Consider the following 20,446-nt stretch of genomic DNA (forward strand, 5'->3'; position numbering starts at 1 on the left):
GCTGAGGATGATTGGGATACTATTTGTGATGTGTTTGTTTAAAATTTGCTGGTTAACAAGAAGCTGAGTATGACGTTAGTGTCATTTCAGTTTATATAACATTAATTCTAAAATTTATCGAATCGACTTCAAACGGTGAAGCTAAACTGTTCAAACCGATATATTTCATTAGTAATGCGTTTACATGCATGATTTGTAATTTTTCGAATTTATTTAATATCATGTCAAGCGGTCAAATGTGGGAGCTTTTTAAGTTAATTTTAATGCATATTTTCTAATAATTTTTATTGCTTGACTTGGTACTAAAATAATTCGAAGAAAATATAAATTTTACTTGCAGACGCATACAGTAAATCAGTTTGAATGATTTAGATTCATCATTTAAAATCTATCTGATAAATTTTGAAATCAGTGTCATATAACACATACAAAATGATTGCTTAGTTTCTACTTACAACATTTTTTACCTTAATTGAGTTCGAAATTGAATTAGCGCGTCTACATCCTTGTCATGAAACTAGCAAGAAAAAATGTTTTCCGTTTAGAGCATCCCCATCTCACTTTCTAATCTTCATTTGGGCTACATGAGAATTTCTTATTTAACAATTTTTCGCTCCATTTGCTTATTAAGAAACCAATTGCTATCTATTTCTATTGGCCGTCCGAAGTCATATAATATTTTTTCTTTCTCTGATTGGTTCGTAACCCAAGCGAACAAACTAAAACTAATTCAGGAATACGGTGGTTAAGAAATTAAAATTGAATCGAATTCTCCTATGAACAAGACATTTGTATACAATTTCCTTTGAATTTCACGCATGTAGGTGCTCTTAGAACATGGTTAGCGAGAATATTACAAAAATGAAACACAAAATTTGCTTTTATTTTTGCGATTAATGAATTAAATGGATTTTAAACATGAATCCCCTGCTAGAAAAAATTCGTTCCATTTCCGCTTGCAGCTTTAAAACATTGTGCATACTGGCTGAGCGTATAGTACAAACAGGATGGCTTTGGTTTAGATTCTGTTGACAGACTATAATGTAGTGAATTGTTAGATGTTTCAGGGACTGTATTGTAAATATTACATCCCACTCTGTAAATACATTGTGATTAATGAATTTTTATGGTTGGCACTTGGCAGCCTCTGCTAACCTCTCTCTCAAAAAAAAAAAATACTCGAATAAATTCAATTCTCATAAAATAAATCGAATCGGATCACGTTAGATCAAACTCGGATCCTTTAGATGGAATTACAGATGCATTCGCATGCATAGTATCTACATGAGATGCATGTACCAGTTGGGTGCTGAGACTGCGACCTTGTCTGTCGCAGGAACTTCAGTCTCTGGCGAGGACTGGAACGTTCGTGCTCTCGACTGAATTATTAGACGAGAAATAATGACGAGTAAAAAGGACACCGGTGTCTGGCAAGAACTGGAACGGACACTTAATTAATTAGAAATCACAAGGAAGAATACAATAATATCAATTCACGTGCTCCCCTCATTCGCTTGTACACAGGCAGACTCACAAAGTTCCAAGGGCAGCTGTTTTTTTTTTTTTTTTTCTGAAATAAATTTTGCTCCCCTTTGGATGTTATATTTTTAAACAGAAATATTTTATAGGTTAGAGAAATCCATTATCAATTTGATTTAACCAAAAAATATAACCTAAATTTAAACATAATTTAAGAAATCTATTATCAATTTCTGATCGACTTTGTCTCTTTCTGAAAAAAAAAATTGTTCCCCTCTGAATGTTTGATTTGTAATTCTGGTTAAATTTAGGTTAAAATTGAAATAAATTTCTTAAATTATGATTGGTAATTAGAATTATAGGTTAGAGAATCATAAATTACAAGTCAGAATATTGGAAAATATAAGTTAAACATTATTTTTTTATCGAGTGACATTAAATTTGTAAATTTAGGCTAAACATCTGTAAATCTTCCGACTTCTTATTTGTAGCATTTTTAAAAATAAATTAATTTATGACATTAAATTTGGAAAATCTACAAATTTATTGTCAGCATTTCAAAATTAATTAAAATGTTAGCAAGCGTTTTGCAAAAATGAAACGTTGTCATTCACACATTGCCTTACAAAATGAGGGTGAAACACAATTTTGAAATTCTAAACTGATGAAACAACAACGTTTCACTCGACTCTGAATGGCAATATTTGTGTTAGAGATAAAAATATTTATGATTTGATGTAACATGTTTAAATTTATATTTTAAACCTACAAATAAAATAATAAGTTATACAGAACTAGTTTTTAATTTAATGGCAAAAATAATATTCTCTGTGTTATGTGTGGTGAGAGATGCGTATTAAAAATCTAAATGAAGATCTCCAACTTTACTAAAAAAAATAACCGGCTATAAATCTGTTCTCTTGTTTAAACTTTAATCTCTACATACTGAGATTTTCATTTAGGAAGCAGCTAACAGTCCTCCAACTTTAGTCCTCCAAAAATTTCTGGATATTTTCAACTAATTATGTAAACATCAATACTAAATCCTGTAAATATCAATACTAAATCCTGTAAACTAATTCAACAAATCCTGTCAACATAAAAATGCGTGACAGCTGTTAAAAACGCGTGAAAGCTGTTAAAAACGCATGACAGCTGTTGGGGACCACCTTCTGTGAACATACACATAGTATCATGTGAACATACACATATTATCCTGTAAACATACACATATTATCCTATAAACATACACATATTATCCTGTAAACATACATATTGTACTTGAAATTATGGCAGTTGTGGCAGTTGAAAGCGCGTCAGAACTAAGCTAAAAAGGAAAGACTTTTATACACGGAGATTTTCAGGGGACGTTACCTTTTCTCTTTCATTTATACCCTTTAAAAAAAATAAAAAAACCTCCAAAATGGAGGAATTCGACATTTACCCGCAGATTGGCTTAGCAGTCCCTCAAAAGTCTAATAAATACACTGTAATATTGAATATATTTAAATTTTGAGGGACCTCTAATTAAACTGCGGCCCCTTATAAATGATCTGCAAATTAACTTAGTGACCCGAATAAATGTAAATTTCCTCTATTTTGGAGTTTCTTTTTTTTTTAAATGCTATTAATAAAAATTTCAGCTCTATATTAGCCCGAAGGCCCCGAACGAATACCTACAGCTTTACAACGTAACAACGATGCTTATACATTCTGCAAAGAACAAAGGCGATGTGTTACTGTTTGTGATCTATTCAAGATTTAGGTTTCGTAAATCAGAAAGTTCACAACTTTGATGATCTAATAATTGATTTTGTTGATTCCTTTATTTACTCTTGTTTGTAACCCAGTCAATACACAATGCATCATTCATACATGGATGGCGATTAATTGATCAATTCTGCTCGGTTTTGTTGATCAAGTCTATTACTCCAGCAAAGGAAATACACCATTTGACTGTGAGAATTAGGAATATATATTGGGTTTGACTGGAAATTCACTGCATATTTTCGCCTGTGATCCGACTTAAACGGTCAAAATTCAAACTGCTCAGTCAAAACCTACTCAAATGGAAATAATTAATAAACAAGTGCGTTTTTGAGGAATAAATCCGCTGTTATTCTCAAGCAAAAAAATATCGAATTGAATTTAAATACCTAATCAGATTTAAATCCATTAATTAATTAAATACACGATTAAAAAAAATGTTTTGATTTATACTTTATAGTGCCCTAACTTGTAATTTTTGATGTTTTAACTTATATTATAATTATCAATCATAATTCAAGAAAATTATTTTGATTTTAATCCTAAATATAATCCGAATTACAAATCAAATATCTAGAGGGGGGCAAAAAAAATTTCAAAGAGGACAAAGTCGATTGGGTCCGATAGACCTACACTAAAACTCAAAATTCAGAAGGGCAGCTGCCCCCTGGAACCATGTGAGTCTGCTCATGAGAATAACATAAACCTGTTATTCTGATTCCAATCGTTAGTTTTCAATAAAATTTATACATAAAATAATTATTTATTTGAAATTCGAACATAAAAAAGTTTGAACGGTTGAAATCGGAATAACAAGTTTCTGTTATTCCTTGAGAATAACAACATATTTCTTTCTCCCTTTTTAACCATGAAAATGATAGGTCTCCTGTAGGGTTTTCAATGGATACGATTGATGTTGCCGGAAAAAAAAAATTACTCTTATTCATATCCAAGAAGCTAAATGAAAAAATATCTTATCTTATTCATACCCATCTTATCGAATACGATACAGATAAAAAAATATTATTGAAAGATATATATGAACTATTCATAATACTAGAACATATTATTCAACATCTCCATATAAATATAAACCTTCTTATATATAATTTTATCATTTTTATTTTTAATGCATGCAAAAAATAGTCTTTATCTGTACTTTTATTTGTCACGTTGACTAAACAAACTTTATCTTTACCCGTACATAATAAGTCATAAAAAAAAAATATTATCTGTATTTGACTATTTGTCTTATCAAATACGATACAGATACAAATGAGATGAACTTATAAAAGAGTGCCGTTGACATTCTTAGTCTCCTATATTTTTGTGTGCTATCGTTTGGTCGGCACCTTTAATACAATACGACCATTTGCAATACCTATATCGAATCTCATACGTATATATCATCAGCTGCTATTAGTTCTTATTTTTTCCCTACTAAAACGTGAAAAACAAATATCAGCTTTTAATCGCACCGTTGCTTGTACGTTAGACTTAATGGAATCCCAAATTGACTTTTCAAGTGAATCATATTTGACCAAATCTTTCCGAGTCTTATGAGTCATGACCTCATATTCTCTCTTTTCTTGTGTAACTCTCTTATTTTCAGGGCAGAACATAAGAATTTCATCGGGAGAGCAAAAAAATTCGAGTTTAAATTCATTAACTAATACTTGATAAAAAAAATACTTTAACTTGTACTTTTTAACATTCTGACTTGTAATTTCTAATTCTCTAATTTATAATTTTAATTATCAATCATAATTCAAAAAAATTATTTTAATTTTAATTCTAAATTTAACCGGAATCACAAATCAAACTTTCAGAGGAGGAAATTTTTTTTTGTTCAAATAAGACAAAATCAATCGGAACATCCCGATCTCTGCTAAAATTCACAGCTGCTCCCCCCTTCTCTCGGACTATATGGGTCCGCCTGTGAGCGTGCTCTACTAATTTGAGCATTCTCTCTAACATAATCTCTTGTGTGAATGCCTATAATAAATAAATTATTTAAAGGAAAGATGGTTGACAAATATATATATATTGAAGTGGATTAAGATAACAATTGTAGACCAATTAATCAAAGGGGGAAGGAGAATAAAGAAGGGCAGTTTATGGCTTATTTTTAGGGGTAAAAACGGATCGGATGCGGATCGGATAGTGGTAAAACTATATCTGTATCTGTTTTTTTTTTTATACAGATACGAATTGGATATTAGACGGATACATACGGATACATATCGTATACATATTTTCATAATATACATTAAACTATATGGTATATATCTACTATTTTGATATGGATATGAATAATTGGAATTCAAAACCATATTCGTACTACTATCTATACGGATATTCAAATATCAGATATCCGCATCTAATTTTCAAATACATATATGGATTTGATCGATAATATCTGATCCGTTTTCATCCCTACTTATTTCTGCTAGCATTAATAACATCAGTTGAGCTGTGTCGTGTTTGAACAAATTCACATTTTGTGCAGGGAACCAGATCTCCTGCCCCCAGAGTCACTGCGGGGTGGACCCGGTTACTGTTAAAGAGTTTAGGGTTATATGGGGACCCACTCTGCAGTGACTCTGGGTGCAAACGATTCGGTTCCTTTGTGCAGACTTGTTTTGTTGGATTTGGAAACTTTTTCTTATAAAAGATCTCTTGGAAAACAAGACAAAATGATCAAATATGAAATGAAAAAAAGCGATGGATAATTACTAGTTAACAAAGCTAAATATGGAATAGGATATCTGCAAAATCAGCAATTTTGCCCCTAAATATTAGGGATTCCCTAAAGCCTATAAATCATTTAAAATAAAACTAATGCTAAAAGTACCCCGAATGCACACATCGATCAATCAAAATTTGACACCATCTGTTCTAAGAATCTCGCACAAGATCTAATAGTATTAAATCAAAATTTGACATGTAATAGCATATTTTTCATCACTTGAATATGATACCTGACTTTATAAATAATATTGATAGTTAATATATTTTCAGTAAATTATGTAAAGAAAGGTCAAATTTTTGGAGAAATTTAACACCATCTATTCTAACTATCTGACATGTAATAGTGTATTTTTTATCACTTGAATATTGTATTATTTATGGAGATTTTATAATATGATACCTGACTTTATAAATAATATCGATAGATAATATATTTTCAGTAAATTATGTAAAGAAAGGCCAATTTTTTTTCCTAAAAAATAGTTCGAAAATTTAATTATTTGAAGGCCTTAGAAAAAGTAAATCTCACACCTCATAAATTTTACACATCAGCGACTCAATAGGGGCATTTTTTTGGCGCCATGTAGAAATGATCTTCTTAAGCTTTTTTCCTCACTGTTGATCCATGGATAAGCCGCACCGCCAATAAGGTCATACCAAGTCATTATTGCTCACAAATAGTTGGTGAAAGAGAAATAAAGAGGAAAGGAAGCAAGAATTATTATTAAAAAAGAAGAGAAAAAAGATACTAGCTTTCCCTTTCTCTCCTCTCTCTTGTTTTATTGCTATTTTACCTTTCGCCGATATACTTTCTCGCTCCAGGGGTTGAGAGTCTCTCTCTCTATCTCTCTCTCTAAGAACAAGATGAAGATCAGGCTTTGCGGAGCTTTCTAAAAAGGGGCTCTTTTGAAGGTATTTTTTGGGTTTATTCCTCGAAACTGTTTTGATCTTGAGTTTCTCTGATCGGTAATTTGATTTTCTTTTTTTCTGATTTAAAATGATTTTTAGGGCTTCGATCCCGTGGTCGGGGAAAGAGTAAAGCCAGAGGCTTGAAGATTTCTTGATCTGCTAATTGTGGCTTTTACAGGGTATTTTGGTAATTGCCTTGGGGATTGCGACCCTTAAATCAGCTTACTCCAAGGATAATGGGTGAAATTTTTAATGGATGACCTGGAAATTTGAGAATTTTATTTGGAGAGAAGCCTTCTCAGAAGGAGGGGATCTGTGAGAAATTCAAGTTAAGGATTCCAATACACGGATTAGTGCTGAGAAAGTTCAACTATTTAGGGTATTTAGAGAAATTGGGTATTTTCTTGGTTAAAAATGATCAAACAAATACTTGGTCGATTACCTCGCAATCGACCAAGATCTTCTTCTGACAGCCGAGAATTGATTGGTGGAAATGGTAATATCACATCCCATTCGAAAAACGGCGATTCGGCTAACAACAAAAGGGTGATTAATTCAGAGAATTCAATCCCAACTGGCACACATCCTAGCAGTCACCAAAACGGCACTGTAATCCCTACAGAACCACTTCCAAACTTCAAAGATGTCTCAAACACCGAAAAACAAGTATTGTTCGTCAAGAAATTAACTTTGTGTTGTGCGATGTATGATTTCATTGACCCGACCAAAAATTTGAAAGAAAAGGATGTAAAGAGGCAGACCTTACTAGAACTGGTTGATTACATTGCGGCCCCGAGTGGTAAATTTACCGAATTTATCATGGCTGAGGTTGTGAAGATGGCCTCAATCAACCTCTTTCGTACCACCAACCCTCCCCCAAGAGAGAACAAGTCCTTTGAAGGATTAGATTTGGATGAAGAAGAGCCTCTAATGGACCCCTCATGGCCCCATTTACAAATAGTGTACGAATTTTTTCTAAGGTTTATTGCCTCTCCAGAATTAGATGCAAAGGTTGCCAAACGATATATTGATCATGCATTTATCCTAAAACTGCTTGATTTGTTTGATTCAGAGGATCCAAGAGAGAGAGAGTATCTAAAAACCATACTCCACCGAATCTATGGCAAATTCATGGTGCACCGGCCTTTTATCAGAAAATCGATTAACAACATATTTTACCGTTTTATTTTTGAGACCGAGAAGCACAATGGCATTGCTGAGTTGTTAGAAATTCTCGGGAGCATTATTAACGGTTTTGCATTACCATTGAAGGAAGAGCATAAATTGTTTCTGGTACGGGCCCTGATACCACTTCACAAACCAAAATGTGTATCTATGTACCACCAACAGCTGTCGTATTGCATCACTCAATTCGTCGAGAAGGATAATAAATTGGCCGATGCAGTGATAAGGGGCTTGTTGAAGTATTGGCCAGTGACTAATAGCTCAAAGGAAGTGATGTTTTTGGGGGAACTGGAGGAGGTACTGGAAGCAACCCAAATGGCTGAGTTCCAGAGGTGTGTGGTCCCGCTCTTTGGCCGGATAGCACGGTGCTTGAACAGCTCACACTTTCAGGTTAGAATTTTTGTCTGAGTTATTGCTGAATTTTGCACAGTTATAGAGTATAATTTGGTACTAGTGGCGTTTCATTAGGGTTATTCTTTGTGATATATGAAACTGGTTCAGTGGAACATTTTTCTGTGGTTATTTGGGGTTTTTTTTTACTTCACTTTTTTTCACATATGCTTATATAATGTGATCAAACAATCAATAGATATACTTCTAGAAATTGGGACTGTATATATAAAAATGCAGTATCGATCAGTTTTATTTAATAAGAGGATAAATAAAAAAATCTATCTGAGTTCAATTACTTTGCAGTACAACTTGAAGTATTAGAAGATATATTTAATGAGATATCTGGTTAACAGTGAGGCATGAAAGATATTATCAAATAAGGTAGCATATGAAATTGAAGAGAGTTGGTAGTTGGTAGTCCGAACAATTAGACAAGACAACCAAAAGTTTATAGAAAAAGAATGCAGATGCAAATTCAATGCCTATTAAAGTGTGCTATGATAGCCTATTTTTTATGGGGTTGGTAGGTAGGTAGGTAGTTTCATGCTTCTTTTGTCCCATTGCAAAAACCTTGAGCTGTATGCAAGATGTCATTTAAGGTGACCAAAGTGATAAAAGGTTCCAAGACATATATTCATCCTCCATTAAAGTAGTATTAAAATTATAACTTTTAACTTCTACTTTCTCAGTTGGTAGTTTAATGCTGTTTTTTGTCTCCTTACAGAACTTCAGCTGTAAAGCCATCTCACTTTTGGAAGTATCTGACCAATGTTTTAGCAATAGGTTAGGTTAGGGGTGCAAACGGATCGGATATTATCCGACCGTATCCGAAAGTTTGATACGGATATCCGATATCCGAATATCCGTGCGGATACGGATACGGATACGGATATGGTTTTAAATTTCAATTATCCGTATCTGAATAGTAGATATATACTATATAGTTTAATATATATTATGAACAAATTTATGTTATATACTATTATAAAAAGCGGATATCTGTATCCGTATCCGGTTAATATCCGATCCGTATCTGTATCCGAAAAATAAAAACGGATACGGATATGGTTTTACCACTATCCGATCCGTTTGCACCCCTAGGTTAGCTGTTTGTGTCAAAAGATTTAGTATTGTAAATTATAACAGATCCTATATTTTCACATCTGACAAGCCCATTTTACCATTTTAGCCTAGCCTTTTTAGAGATTGAAATTTCTTTCCATCATGCATCCTTCTGAATTAACTATGTTCCTTTTGAACGATAAATATTGCATGTGTTGATATGTAATTTCTACATTTGTTAGATTACACAAAAGTTAATATCAATGGCATAGCCAGGAATTTTTTAAATGGGAATCAAGTACTATATCAAATAATGATCATATTAAAAGCATAATTGGTACCTATGGGGGTCAATAATTGGATGATTCTCACATTATTATGGGGTTCAATTATGAATTCTCTGAAAAAAATGTGCTTGTATATCATAAAAAAATTACTATGCATATGATTTGAAAAATAATGGGGGATGTTCTCAGTGTTTAAATCTGCCCTTGGTTGCCATAATTCACACAAATATGTAAACCAATATCAGGCGTACGTCTTAGTATATTAGCTGATATGAATCCAATAATATTTTGAGAGTTGAGCACCAAATATAGCTCGTGCACCAAACTACGAACTCTACTCCTCTGGACAGTAAAGTAGCCATAGGTTACCACTATTTTTGGAGGTCTTGGTATGATAGTTCTATCATGAACTAGGTCATGTTATCATGTTATTTCGTTCTAGCGTTAATTGTATGATTTCTACCTTTGCTTCTAACACATCACAACAAAATCGAGTACAACCTGCAGATTAGTTGTATGCCCTCAAATGAAAAAAGAAGAAGAGAAATACAAAAAAAAATTTAATAAGATATTAGTAAAAGCCTATTATTATGTCCTCAAACTATTTTTATGCAAAACTGCAAGTACATTGATGCAATTTTGATTCCGTTCAGAAAGTAGCTTTCTTGAGAAAAGGATTATATTTGTTATTTTCTTTTCAATAGATAGGAAAATTTTCCTCTATAATATTTTTAAGATAGTTTATGAAATATACTCAAATTTGACAAGTAATCACGCTGAAATTGAAAAATTGCAATTTTTTGAAATTATTTGGGAAATCCACAATTCTTCCTGAATCGTCCTTCTGGATTCGACCTCTAGGTGCGACAGTCACTCTGATGGAAGTAATTTTCATGGTGTCTATCTGAAAATTGAGGTGAGGAACCGAGGAAAATTATGTGGTTGGGTTGGAGGGAAAAGAAGAACAGCCGAGAGAATAGGAGATGACAAGGCAATGAAGGCGGTGATGGTCTTTTTGCCACTATTCTTTGAAGTGAAGTGATAGACAAAGCAGGTGGCTGGGAGAAATATGCTGTTCTTTTTTTCCCCACATATTATGAAGTTTACAAAATACGGTCATTGGACACAGTAAAGGATAGTGAGGTGTTGAATATTCTTTATGTTTTTTCTGACCTGATTAGAGGCTTAAGCAGCTAATGCTATTGTAGCCAGTCCGAGAGCACTATTCGCATACTGAAAATGCCATGCCACTAGAGAGCACATCTGTTCCTTTTTGTAGCATTAAATTTGAGTAATGAGTTTAGTCCTTACAATACCTGTCTCGTCATTTTCGGTTTGCTTGTCATATTATTACTGGCTGAACATTAAATAAACAACTTTTTGTTGTTTAAGGTACTATTGATTTTTTTTTTTTTTTTTTTGACATGAACATGTTTCCAAAACCGATCAAATCACCGGACTGGTGTATTCCAAATCTCAGTACACCTTTTGAGGCTCCTTGTTTAATTGTTAGCTCAATGAGTAACAACACTACAGTAGCTGATGCGCGAGAGGTTCCAATCACCACTATAATTCTCTAAACACTTGTATATTCTCTTTAGTATGATATGAACTCTACCATGCTTTGACTGCATGATGAGATGCATAGCTCCATTCCAGAAAAAAATATCTAGTAAGATAAGAGCAGATAATCTTAGCTCGTCTTTTTATATTTTGCCCTCGAAATAGCCTTTTACTTTTATATTTCTTTAAAGATAAATACTTCATTACAGTGAAAGAATGAAAAGTGAAATTAACTTGCATTAGACAATTGATATTCAAATTGGGTTTGCAGTTTTGAAATTATTATAGTTTGAGAATATGAGAAAAATGAATGCAACAATTTTACTTTATGATTATTTCTCATAATGTTGTCGTACTTGCATCTAATTTTCGTTCCCTTGTTTGTAGGTTGCAGAAAGGGCATTGTTTTTGTGGAACAATGACCACATCGAGAGCCTGATCAAACAAAACTGCAAGGTTATTCTCCCGATCATCTTCCCTGCACTTGAGCGAAATGCGCGGTCCCACTGGAACCAAGCAGTGCGAAGCCTGACCCTCAATGTGCGTAAGCTCTTCTCTGACCAGGACCCGAATCTCTTCGAAGAGTGCATGAAGAAGTTCAATGAAGCAGAGTCCAAGGAGGGGGAGACCCAGTCAAAACGGGAGGTCCTGTGGAGACGCCTTGAGGAACTTGCTAATTCAAATTCTAAGGTTAAAAACTGAAAGTTAAAAAAAGTTGAGAATTGGTATCACTTGGTAGAATAGGTTTGGGAATGGGATGGCAGTATATAGAGAGAGGGTTGTTCGGTCAGATTTGTTTGTAGAAACAGCGAGTGAGGTTCTTCTTCGTCTCTCGTTTTGATGTTGTTGTTGCTGCTTTGTTGTTTCGGCTTGATGGGGGATTTTGCTTTCTGTTTTTTTTTCTGGCTGGACTACAAAATTTGATACTCCCGCAGTGCAGGTAACTATGTTATTTAACATACTATTAAGCGAGTATGGAATTGAAGTTATAATATGTGGAAAGATGTTATTATTCAGTTTTAATTCAAATTTATTTGTGTTTCTCATTTATTAGTTAGACTAGAAGTTTAATTTGTGTCTCTCCCCATGGGATGGCTCGTTGTGTGCGTTTGGATTATCAAAGAATAGTGCTATTCGAATTAGTGTGTAAGAATAGTGCAAGAAAAGTATTAATTTTGTGTTATTCGGAATAGTAGAGATGCATTTTACAAATGGAATATGTAGTCTTTTGGGTTGCTAGGATTGCTTTCTTATGTAAAATTTGTTGAATGCTGCTATGTCAACAGTAAACTTGATACTAATGTTGTTAATGCTTTGAAGTACTTTTTGGTTGCCATAAATTATGTACACAGTTGATGTCTCATGCAATGCCTCTTGGAACAGCTTCTGTTATTCGATGATTCTCTAACATGATCAATTGATGGTTTGATTTTTCTCAAAAAAAATTGATAGTTTGATTCCTTTTGGTGTTTCTCATCTGCAACACATTAACCTACACGGTAGTCGGCACAGAAGAGCAACTGAACTCCAACATAACTTCAGGCCGAATTCACATCCTCTGAGATATTACTCCGAATCCTCTGGCCCTCCGGGTGCAGGAATTTTCTGCACCATCAGTGGGGTCATCTCGGATCCACATGCAGGATCATGACTCTGGAAACAGAAAATTCATTCGGTTCATATATCATATTTTGCGTGACTTTTTGGAAAATCTCAACCGTTCAAATACGTTCTACACGAATCTCGAAGCTCAAATAATACTGGCCCCTGCGGTTTCCCCGAATAGGAACCGGACACGTCGGTCACGCAAAATATGAGATTATCTGAGAGGTTACGCACTCCTTGAGGCCTCTCCTGAGTCCAGACCCAGTAACAATTATTGCTTGTGGCTGGAATTGTTGCAGCACGACTTCCCCAGCCTTCAGTGCATGGACTTTCGAGGCCCATGAAAAGAGCGTTTTTTTCCATCCTGAATTTCTACTCGAGTTTACAAGTCTTGCTGATGTGGCAGCTTCTTCCCAAATAAAATTATTATGAAAGAAAAACATATATAGTCCAACCTTATCCACTGACTTAAAAATTAAAATACATTAGTATTTTTATTTTTATTTCTTGTTTTATCTATATATTTATGTAGATTTTTTTTAAAATTGCAATTGTTAACTATTATGTATTTATAGGATCGTAGTTAATAGATAAATAATATGTGGATGGACAATGGAGTGAAGATAATAATAGTGGATTCGCAATATGTGCTCGATTATCATTTTGCCTTGGAAAATTTGTTAGTTTGTAATAATCTAGAAGTCAATAATACGATAAATTATCATAAAGCTTTGTTCATGAATTGAATGTTTATTTATATATCATTTTGTTGCCTTGAGTATTATTGAATTTATGGATCATTTCGAGTTCATGACTGAAATTGTGAAACTCCATAATATAGATGATATATACTCTTAAAAGGTCACTGACCAAGGTAATTAGCAGGAACACTAATTACCGCGATAAGGTTAGTATGTGGATTAAAAGATGGTTAAGTTTTACAAACCACCTGACACGAGATGTCATTTTAATCACATAGATACATGTTCTAGGAACATGGTATTTGACAGACCCCGAATGAAACATTAAATAGAATTGTGTTCGTGTCATTTATGTTTTCATTTAGTGTCACGTTCTACAGTATGAGGTATTTATCATTCCCACTGAGAAATATGTATGTGTGATTGTTATCCACCGCTGTCCGTAAAAAGCAGTCATAACGGTAGCTTTTCCATATGTATAGCTTAGCTAAGGAAGTGATAGTTTACCAAGAATACTATTTGTCCCTCGTATCTCTATACGAGCTATAGCATCACTGGGCCCCTTGATAGAGTAAGATTATCTGCTAGCAGTATAATTACAAGAGTAATTATATTTGATAATCTGCTCAAGATCAAGAAAAGATTCAGTTAGCAAGGATGACACACATCTACCTTGAAACTGATCTGATAGCTATGAGACAGAAGAACAGACACAAGTAAATTGTTTACTGGATCGTGATATTGTACAGTACAGCATCATCTGTGTAATTGGATGGTCATGATGTGTTGCCAGATGCCACCCATGATTATAGAAGTTAAAACAGTTTTAACTCTATTTACCAACATAACACAGATCCTATTGGGTCACACCATATAGGAGTTAATCGGAGAATCTTATTGTGATTGATTATAAATTGATTATGATCAATAGTAAGATGGTTATAATTAATTATAAATGTTATGTAAAAATAACAAGCAAAAACATTGGTTAATTTATAAACGTGTGTGACACGTTGTATAAAAGTTAACCGGTTAATTTATAAATGTGCAGGACACGTTGTATAAATTACCGAAACATCAAACCGCAAGAAAAATATATATATAATTGTTCAGAATAATTATACGAATATTATTTGTGTTCGGGCCGAGGGCATTCGGGTCTTTTCAGATTCGTCCTTATCCGCATGACATGTCATTGATCCTATCCATATGACATGTCATCAATCCTATCCACAAGGGCAAAATGGTCATTTCACACCTATGCCACCTTGCATGTGTAGAAACATGGAGAAGAGTGTGGAAGGGTGCGGAAGGGGTATTTTGGTCATTTCACATATAAAAGGATGAGGTGTCAATGGCATACCTTGTAAATAGGCCGAACTTGGAGGGCATTTTGGTCTTTTGCAACCGACCCTAAACACTATAAATAGGGGTGAAGGGGTAGAGAGAAAATTAACTAATTCATTCGTACCGGTTTCGTGTCGAAATGGATCGGTATTTTCTCTCTTTCTCGGTTTCTCTCCCAAATAGTGTTTCGGTTGAGAAAAGAAAGTTATACGTAGTTGACGTATAATCTTGCGGGTTGTTGTGGAGTATATTTACGGGATCGATGAATAGTGTTTTACCGAATTTAGCGGTATGTCAGTTTTGCATATTGATGAAACTGAGCAATCGAAAATTCGTGTTTACGGGTTTTCGTCTTTTCCCCGTGAATAGTGTTTTTGCATAATTCCGCGGTTTACGGTATTTCTGGCAGAAGAAACAAACCGCTCTCTGGTTAGTCCTGGTGGATAACCGATAGAGGTATCACACGTGTGATACTCCGAGTCGATTCCTTCCCTGGTGAGGCTCTACTCGCTCGGTCTGCATTCCAACTGTGATTTGGAAACAAGGTATAAATATGTTATATTAATCTATTTAATTGGTAAGTAGATTAAAGTTTTAGAAATCAATCATGGAGTATATCTGTAAAAGGATTAAATTGGGTTTTGATGCCAAAGGAATACTGAAGGTGGACCGCCTTGGAAAGTTTCCTGACATACCCCGTTTAATCTTGAGCTTAAGTTGGCTGTAGAAATTTTTGTTCTACGGTCATTCCGCACCTTAAGCCTAAAAGGGGTTTTGGATTAGCACCGCGTGAACCCCAACAAAATTAACGTACATATACTTGTAATATTTAAAAGATTTTTTTTTTTAGTAAGGCTACGGTGCTATGGGTTGCATAGAGGGTTACAGTGTTACGACTCAATATTTGAGTTTTCAAAATTCTAACAGTCGATCCGAACCGTTCATCTTGTTCTCCATATTAATATGTGTTTAGAGACCAAATTTTACATTTTTTGGAAATTTTTTACTATATTTTTAGATAGGTAGAAAATAACTTGATCTAAAAAATTATGCACCATTCAGATATTTGATTTTCTACCTATATAAAAAAATAGTAAAATTTTTAAAAAAAAAAATGTAAAATTTGGTCTCCAAACACATATTAATATGGAGAACAAGATGACCAGTTCGGATCGACCGTTAGGATTTTGAAAACTCGAATATTAAGCTGTAGCACCGTAGCCTTACTCATTTTTTTATATATATTTTTTTATATTTTAGTAGAACTATTTTTTGGGTTTCTGTTGAAAAGCTAAAATAACGTATTTGGAAAAGATATTAATATTTAAATTGAGTCAAATACTATTAAATATAATACAACATAAACAAAAATATATATAAACACAGTAATAGATGATCACATAATAAAATAAATAATTTTGTACTATACATAGATGAATATTTATAAGTAAATTATTAAATAATTTTCAGCCATAACCATACAATTAAATTTGAAAATAATTAATAGTTGATTCGACTATTAAAAATATTTGCTAATTTTGATATATTTTAAATGTCTTAAAACTCAATTATCTTATTAATCGATCACAAGTGTTGTAATTTTGATCGAAAATTATTGTAGTAACCATGCAGTCTTCCAAAAGAGATTGGGTTTTGTTGAAAGAGCTTTGGACAGTCTCATCCAAAGCTAAATTTAAACGTCTAATTTGCATTGAGATTCATACAAACATATTTAAAATTTAATAAATTTAAATAGTTCATTGAATCTAAATATCTATACGAATTTTGATGCAAATCAGACAGTTTAGGTCTGACTTTAAATGAGACTTTATTCAAAGACGTTGGGACAAAAATCATATCCCTTCCAAAAACCTATGACAGAAGGTGATGTAGGGGTCAGTATTATGTGTGCTTTGAGATTCGTGCAGAACGTACTTAAACGGTTGGAATTTTCCATAAAGTCGCGCAAAGTTTGAGATATCTCAGATATATGAATTCCCTATCAGAACCTGTCACGTGGAAAGTAAGAAGTTCGTAAATAACATCTTGATATGGCTAGAATAGTAGAATTAAAATATTTTCTTATTTTTTTGAATTTCCGTGTACATCAGTTTTTTTTATTCGAAGCCTCTCTAGTTTACTGCCAACTGAGCTCTCCTCCTCAAACCAGATAAGAGCTACCCTCTCTCTCTCTCTCTCTCTCTCTCTCTCTCGTCTGTAAGATGGAAGTGACAAGTATGTCTTCTCTCCGCTCCATGGTCCGACCTTCTCTCTCCCAACCAAAACCCACATGGCCAAATCCAGCGGCTTTCTCTGCGGGAGTCGGTTCGTTGAAGATGAAGAGAAACAGGTTAGTGGTAGTGGCGCGAAAGGGCAATAGAGGGATGCCTCCCCAGTACCGCAATACGCCGCCACCGCCTTCTCCACCGAAATTTGATCCAAATGGGAACCCCCAGTTTGTAATTTTTGTCAGAAATGCCGATGTATGTAGAATTCTCTCTCCCTCTGTTATTCATTCTCTCAAAAAGATAGAGCTATGAATTAGTACTTGCTGGCAACTGCTGTTTCAACTTTTCCAATAGCTTGTTTGGTTTCTCACAAAAAATGAAAACAAAAAGAGAGAGAAAAATTCTTTTGAGAATTTGGGCTAACATTTGAGGCTTCTTTTAATGCATAATCAGTTGAAGATCTGGTTCCCACTGACGATGGTTGAGGGTGGTTCAACTGCTAAGCTCATTGTTTCGGCCAAGGAGACCTTCATTGGAAAATACTTGTACAAAGATACTATCGCTAGGAATCTAGCTTCTGTTATCTATAAGGTAATTAAATGATGTTTTTATTTCTCTTCTAGTCAGTACCAGTGATGGTATTGGCTTTGAGAACAAAAAATTCTGTTGTTGTACTCTAATTATGAATAATTTTCTATTTCTTTTTGTAAATTAGGATGAGAAGGAGATAGAAAAAATAGCAAAACTGAAGTACAGAGTGCTAAAAAATGCAACTGAGTTTCGATATGGCTTCAAGCTTGTTGTAATGTTTTAGTTGTTTACTAAAAGGAAGAAAAAAATTTCAAATGAGATTGCTACTTCTTTGAAACCAGAAATTTTGATTTGAATACTTGTATGGATGATCAGGAAAATGGCAATATGCAAGCTGCAGCTAGAAGCAGCAACGTCATTGAAGTACGCATTTTTTGTTTGTTTCTACATTATTGACTTAAACTAATGTCATTATTCCATCATTTCTTCTAATGCTTTACTAATGCTAATAATTATTTATACATATTTTCAGTTAATTGAATAGCATTTCTCTATTTTACTATTCTCGCAATAACAATTTTTATGTCTTAGTACTGGTATCTAGATAGTATCCATACTGCAATGATTTGTAATGTCTTGATAAATTTCAAAATGTGGTTTAATTTCAGCTGCCAAGGAAAGAAGAGATAAAGTCTGTAGTGGACAAGGTGAAAAATTTCTTTTCTGAGGCCACGAGCGAGGCAAAAGAGTCATTTGGCAAACTCACCTCATTGGGATCCATTGAAACTGAATCTGAATCCAAATCTTAAATCTGAGTAAGTTTATGTAGATAAAATCATGAAATTAAGCCTATTGGTACATGTGTTAGCTCTGCCTAGGGCTGGCAATCTCTGGAACGTGTATCCTCTGCATTAACTCAAAAGAGAATCTTTTAAGTTTAATGCATCTTGGCCGTCTGATCAGGATCAGAGCTAATCCGGTCCCCGCCTATGATGCACGGGGCCCTTTAATATTAGTGCGGATCTCAATCGGACGGTCCAGATACATTAACGCACGGTGCTTTAATGCAGAAGATACGAATTCACAATCTCTGACCCATGAAAGATTGACCTGATGAGTAAAAGGGTTGGATCCGGGTCCAAAATCATCTAATCCGCTATGAGTAAAAGGTCTGGTTTTGGCTAACTAGCGGGGCCCAACCTGACCCAATTTTCTGTTTGCATTGAGATACATCATTGATGGGTGGCCCCCACTTGTATCAAATCAATAGTAAAAGAAAAAAAATCAACTCGAGTCCTAAGCTAAGATTGAAGCTTCTAGTAGTACAACAAGAACCAGCTGATCTATCATGCATTTTGTTTGAAGGTTTTGGATCCATTGACAGTTATTAGCTTAATAATTTACCTAAATAAATTTTCAACTTGTAATCCAACATTTTGGTCATAAATATCTATAAGGATGATTTTTATTGAATCTATATTTCAGCTTATATGGGTTGGGTTGACCTGTGACCCATTGAGTTGAGCAGGTTGGGTTGTGTCTGGCCTGTACAATGGAAAACAATATTTAAAAGTAATTGACCTGACCTAAACCCGACAAGTTCGTTACCCTGAATCTGCCAAAATTTGCAGTTGAAGGTGTAATCAAGGCCAATTATGGTGCAAATTACCTTATTGTTCTGTAAATAATTTTATTGTGAACTAAGCAGCATAGGAGCAGAAAAATAGGCTATAAAGTGGTCAACACAATACTTGCTGAATTTCATATTGCTTACTCTTGTTTCAGGTGAAAAACTGATCCACTAGCACTTAGAAAGGATGAAAATTTGTGGTGCAAAACATCTGTTGAGGTTTGTCAAATTTGGAAGCTCTATGTATATCACGGGACCAATAACTTTGTTTGAGCAAAAATATGTGTATTCTGTAGAGTTGCTTAACCCATCTCTTGGGATGCTTTTTTGTAAATTTACAGCTTCCATCTCTCTTCTTGATTGAATTTAAAGTAGATCAATCTTTGCAACCATAACACAATGAAGAAAGCTTCTCCATTATGCGTCTCTCCTTTTATCACAAAACAAACGATGAGAAGTTTCACTTCCCTTTGTCTCATCAATAAGAAAGAATATCTTTTAAACCCGAGCTAAAAATTGGTCATTAATCCATCAATTACAGTACATAAACAAACAATTCCACAAGAAAAATGCTTTTTAGCTAAAACAAAAGGTAAAAAAAAAAAAAAAAAAAAAAAAAAGAAGAGTGAGATTGGATTTTATCAATAAAAAAATGGCGGTGACGGTGATGAGCTTGGCTAAGACGATGGTGCAAGGCGTGCTTCAAAAAATGGCAACCACTCCAGCAGTTGAGGTTGCTAAAATGCTCGGTTTGCGCCAGCAAGTCTGGTAATTTTGCAGTATTAAGATTTTGCTAGCAAAATAATTTTGGAGATAAGTTGCAAAGTCGTTTGTTTGGACTTAATTACTAGTTTAATTGGTTCAGTAATTATTAGTTTGTGCTGCAATATTTTCAAATTAATTTTAATACCGTTACTGAGTTCTCGAATTAATTTTTAACCGCTACTTAATTCTGGACCTATGACCTTGTGATCTCATGTTAATTTTTAACTTATGACCTATGACCCA

At 33.9% G+C, this 20,446-nt stretch overlaps 2 protein-coding genes across 3 annotated transcripts; both read left to right on the plus strand.

Annotated features, from left to right (window-relative positions):
- The first annotated feature begins 6,627 nt into the window (after positions 1 to 6,627).
- On the plus strand, positions 6,628 to 12,425 carry LOC144566558 (serine/threonine protein phosphatase 2A 59 kDa regulatory subunit B' eta isoform-like). 2 transcript variants are annotated; one of them, XM_078316603.1, is made up of 3 exons: positions 6,628 to 6,909; positions 7,085 to 8,481; positions 11,784 to 12,425. In XM_078316603.1, the coding sequence occupies exons 2-3, from the start codon at positions 7,321 to 7,323 to the stop codon at positions 12,096 to 12,098; spliced, it is 1,476 nt and encodes a 491-aa protein (XP_078172729.1). In that variant the 5' UTR covers positions 6,628 to 6,909; positions 7,085 to 7,320; the 3' UTR covers positions 12,099 to 12,425. The 2 variants fall into 2 exon arrangements, with proteins under 2 accessions (XP_078172729.1, XP_078172728.1); XM_078316602.1 differs by having other exon boundaries at positions 6,648 to 6,909; positions 7,006 to 8,481.
- A 4,724-nt stretch (positions 12,426 to 17,149) lies between these two features.
- LOC144566568 (protein HHL1, chloroplastic-like) lies at positions 17,150 to 19,735 on the plus strand. The gene is made up of 6 exons (XM_078316616.1): positions 17,150 to 17,532; positions 17,731 to 17,868; positions 17,993 to 18,079; positions 18,184 to 18,231; positions 18,477 to 18,623; positions 19,594 to 19,735. The coding sequence occupies exons 1-5, from the start codon at positions 17,272 to 17,274 to the stop codon at positions 18,615 to 18,617; spliced, it is 675 nt and encodes a 224-aa protein (XP_078172742.1). The 5' UTR covers positions 17,150 to 17,271; the 3' UTR covers positions 18,618 to 18,623; positions 19,594 to 19,735.
- Positions 19,736 to 20,446: the final 711 nt, after the last annotated feature.

This window comes from Carex rostrata, chromosome 15 (genome assembly GCF_964058835.1).
Source record: "Carex rostrata chromosome 15, lpCarRost1.2, whole genome shotgun sequence".
Classification (NCBI taxonomy): domain Eukaryota; kingdom Viridiplantae; phylum Streptophyta; class Magnoliopsida; order Poales; family Cyperaceae; genus Carex; species Carex rostrata.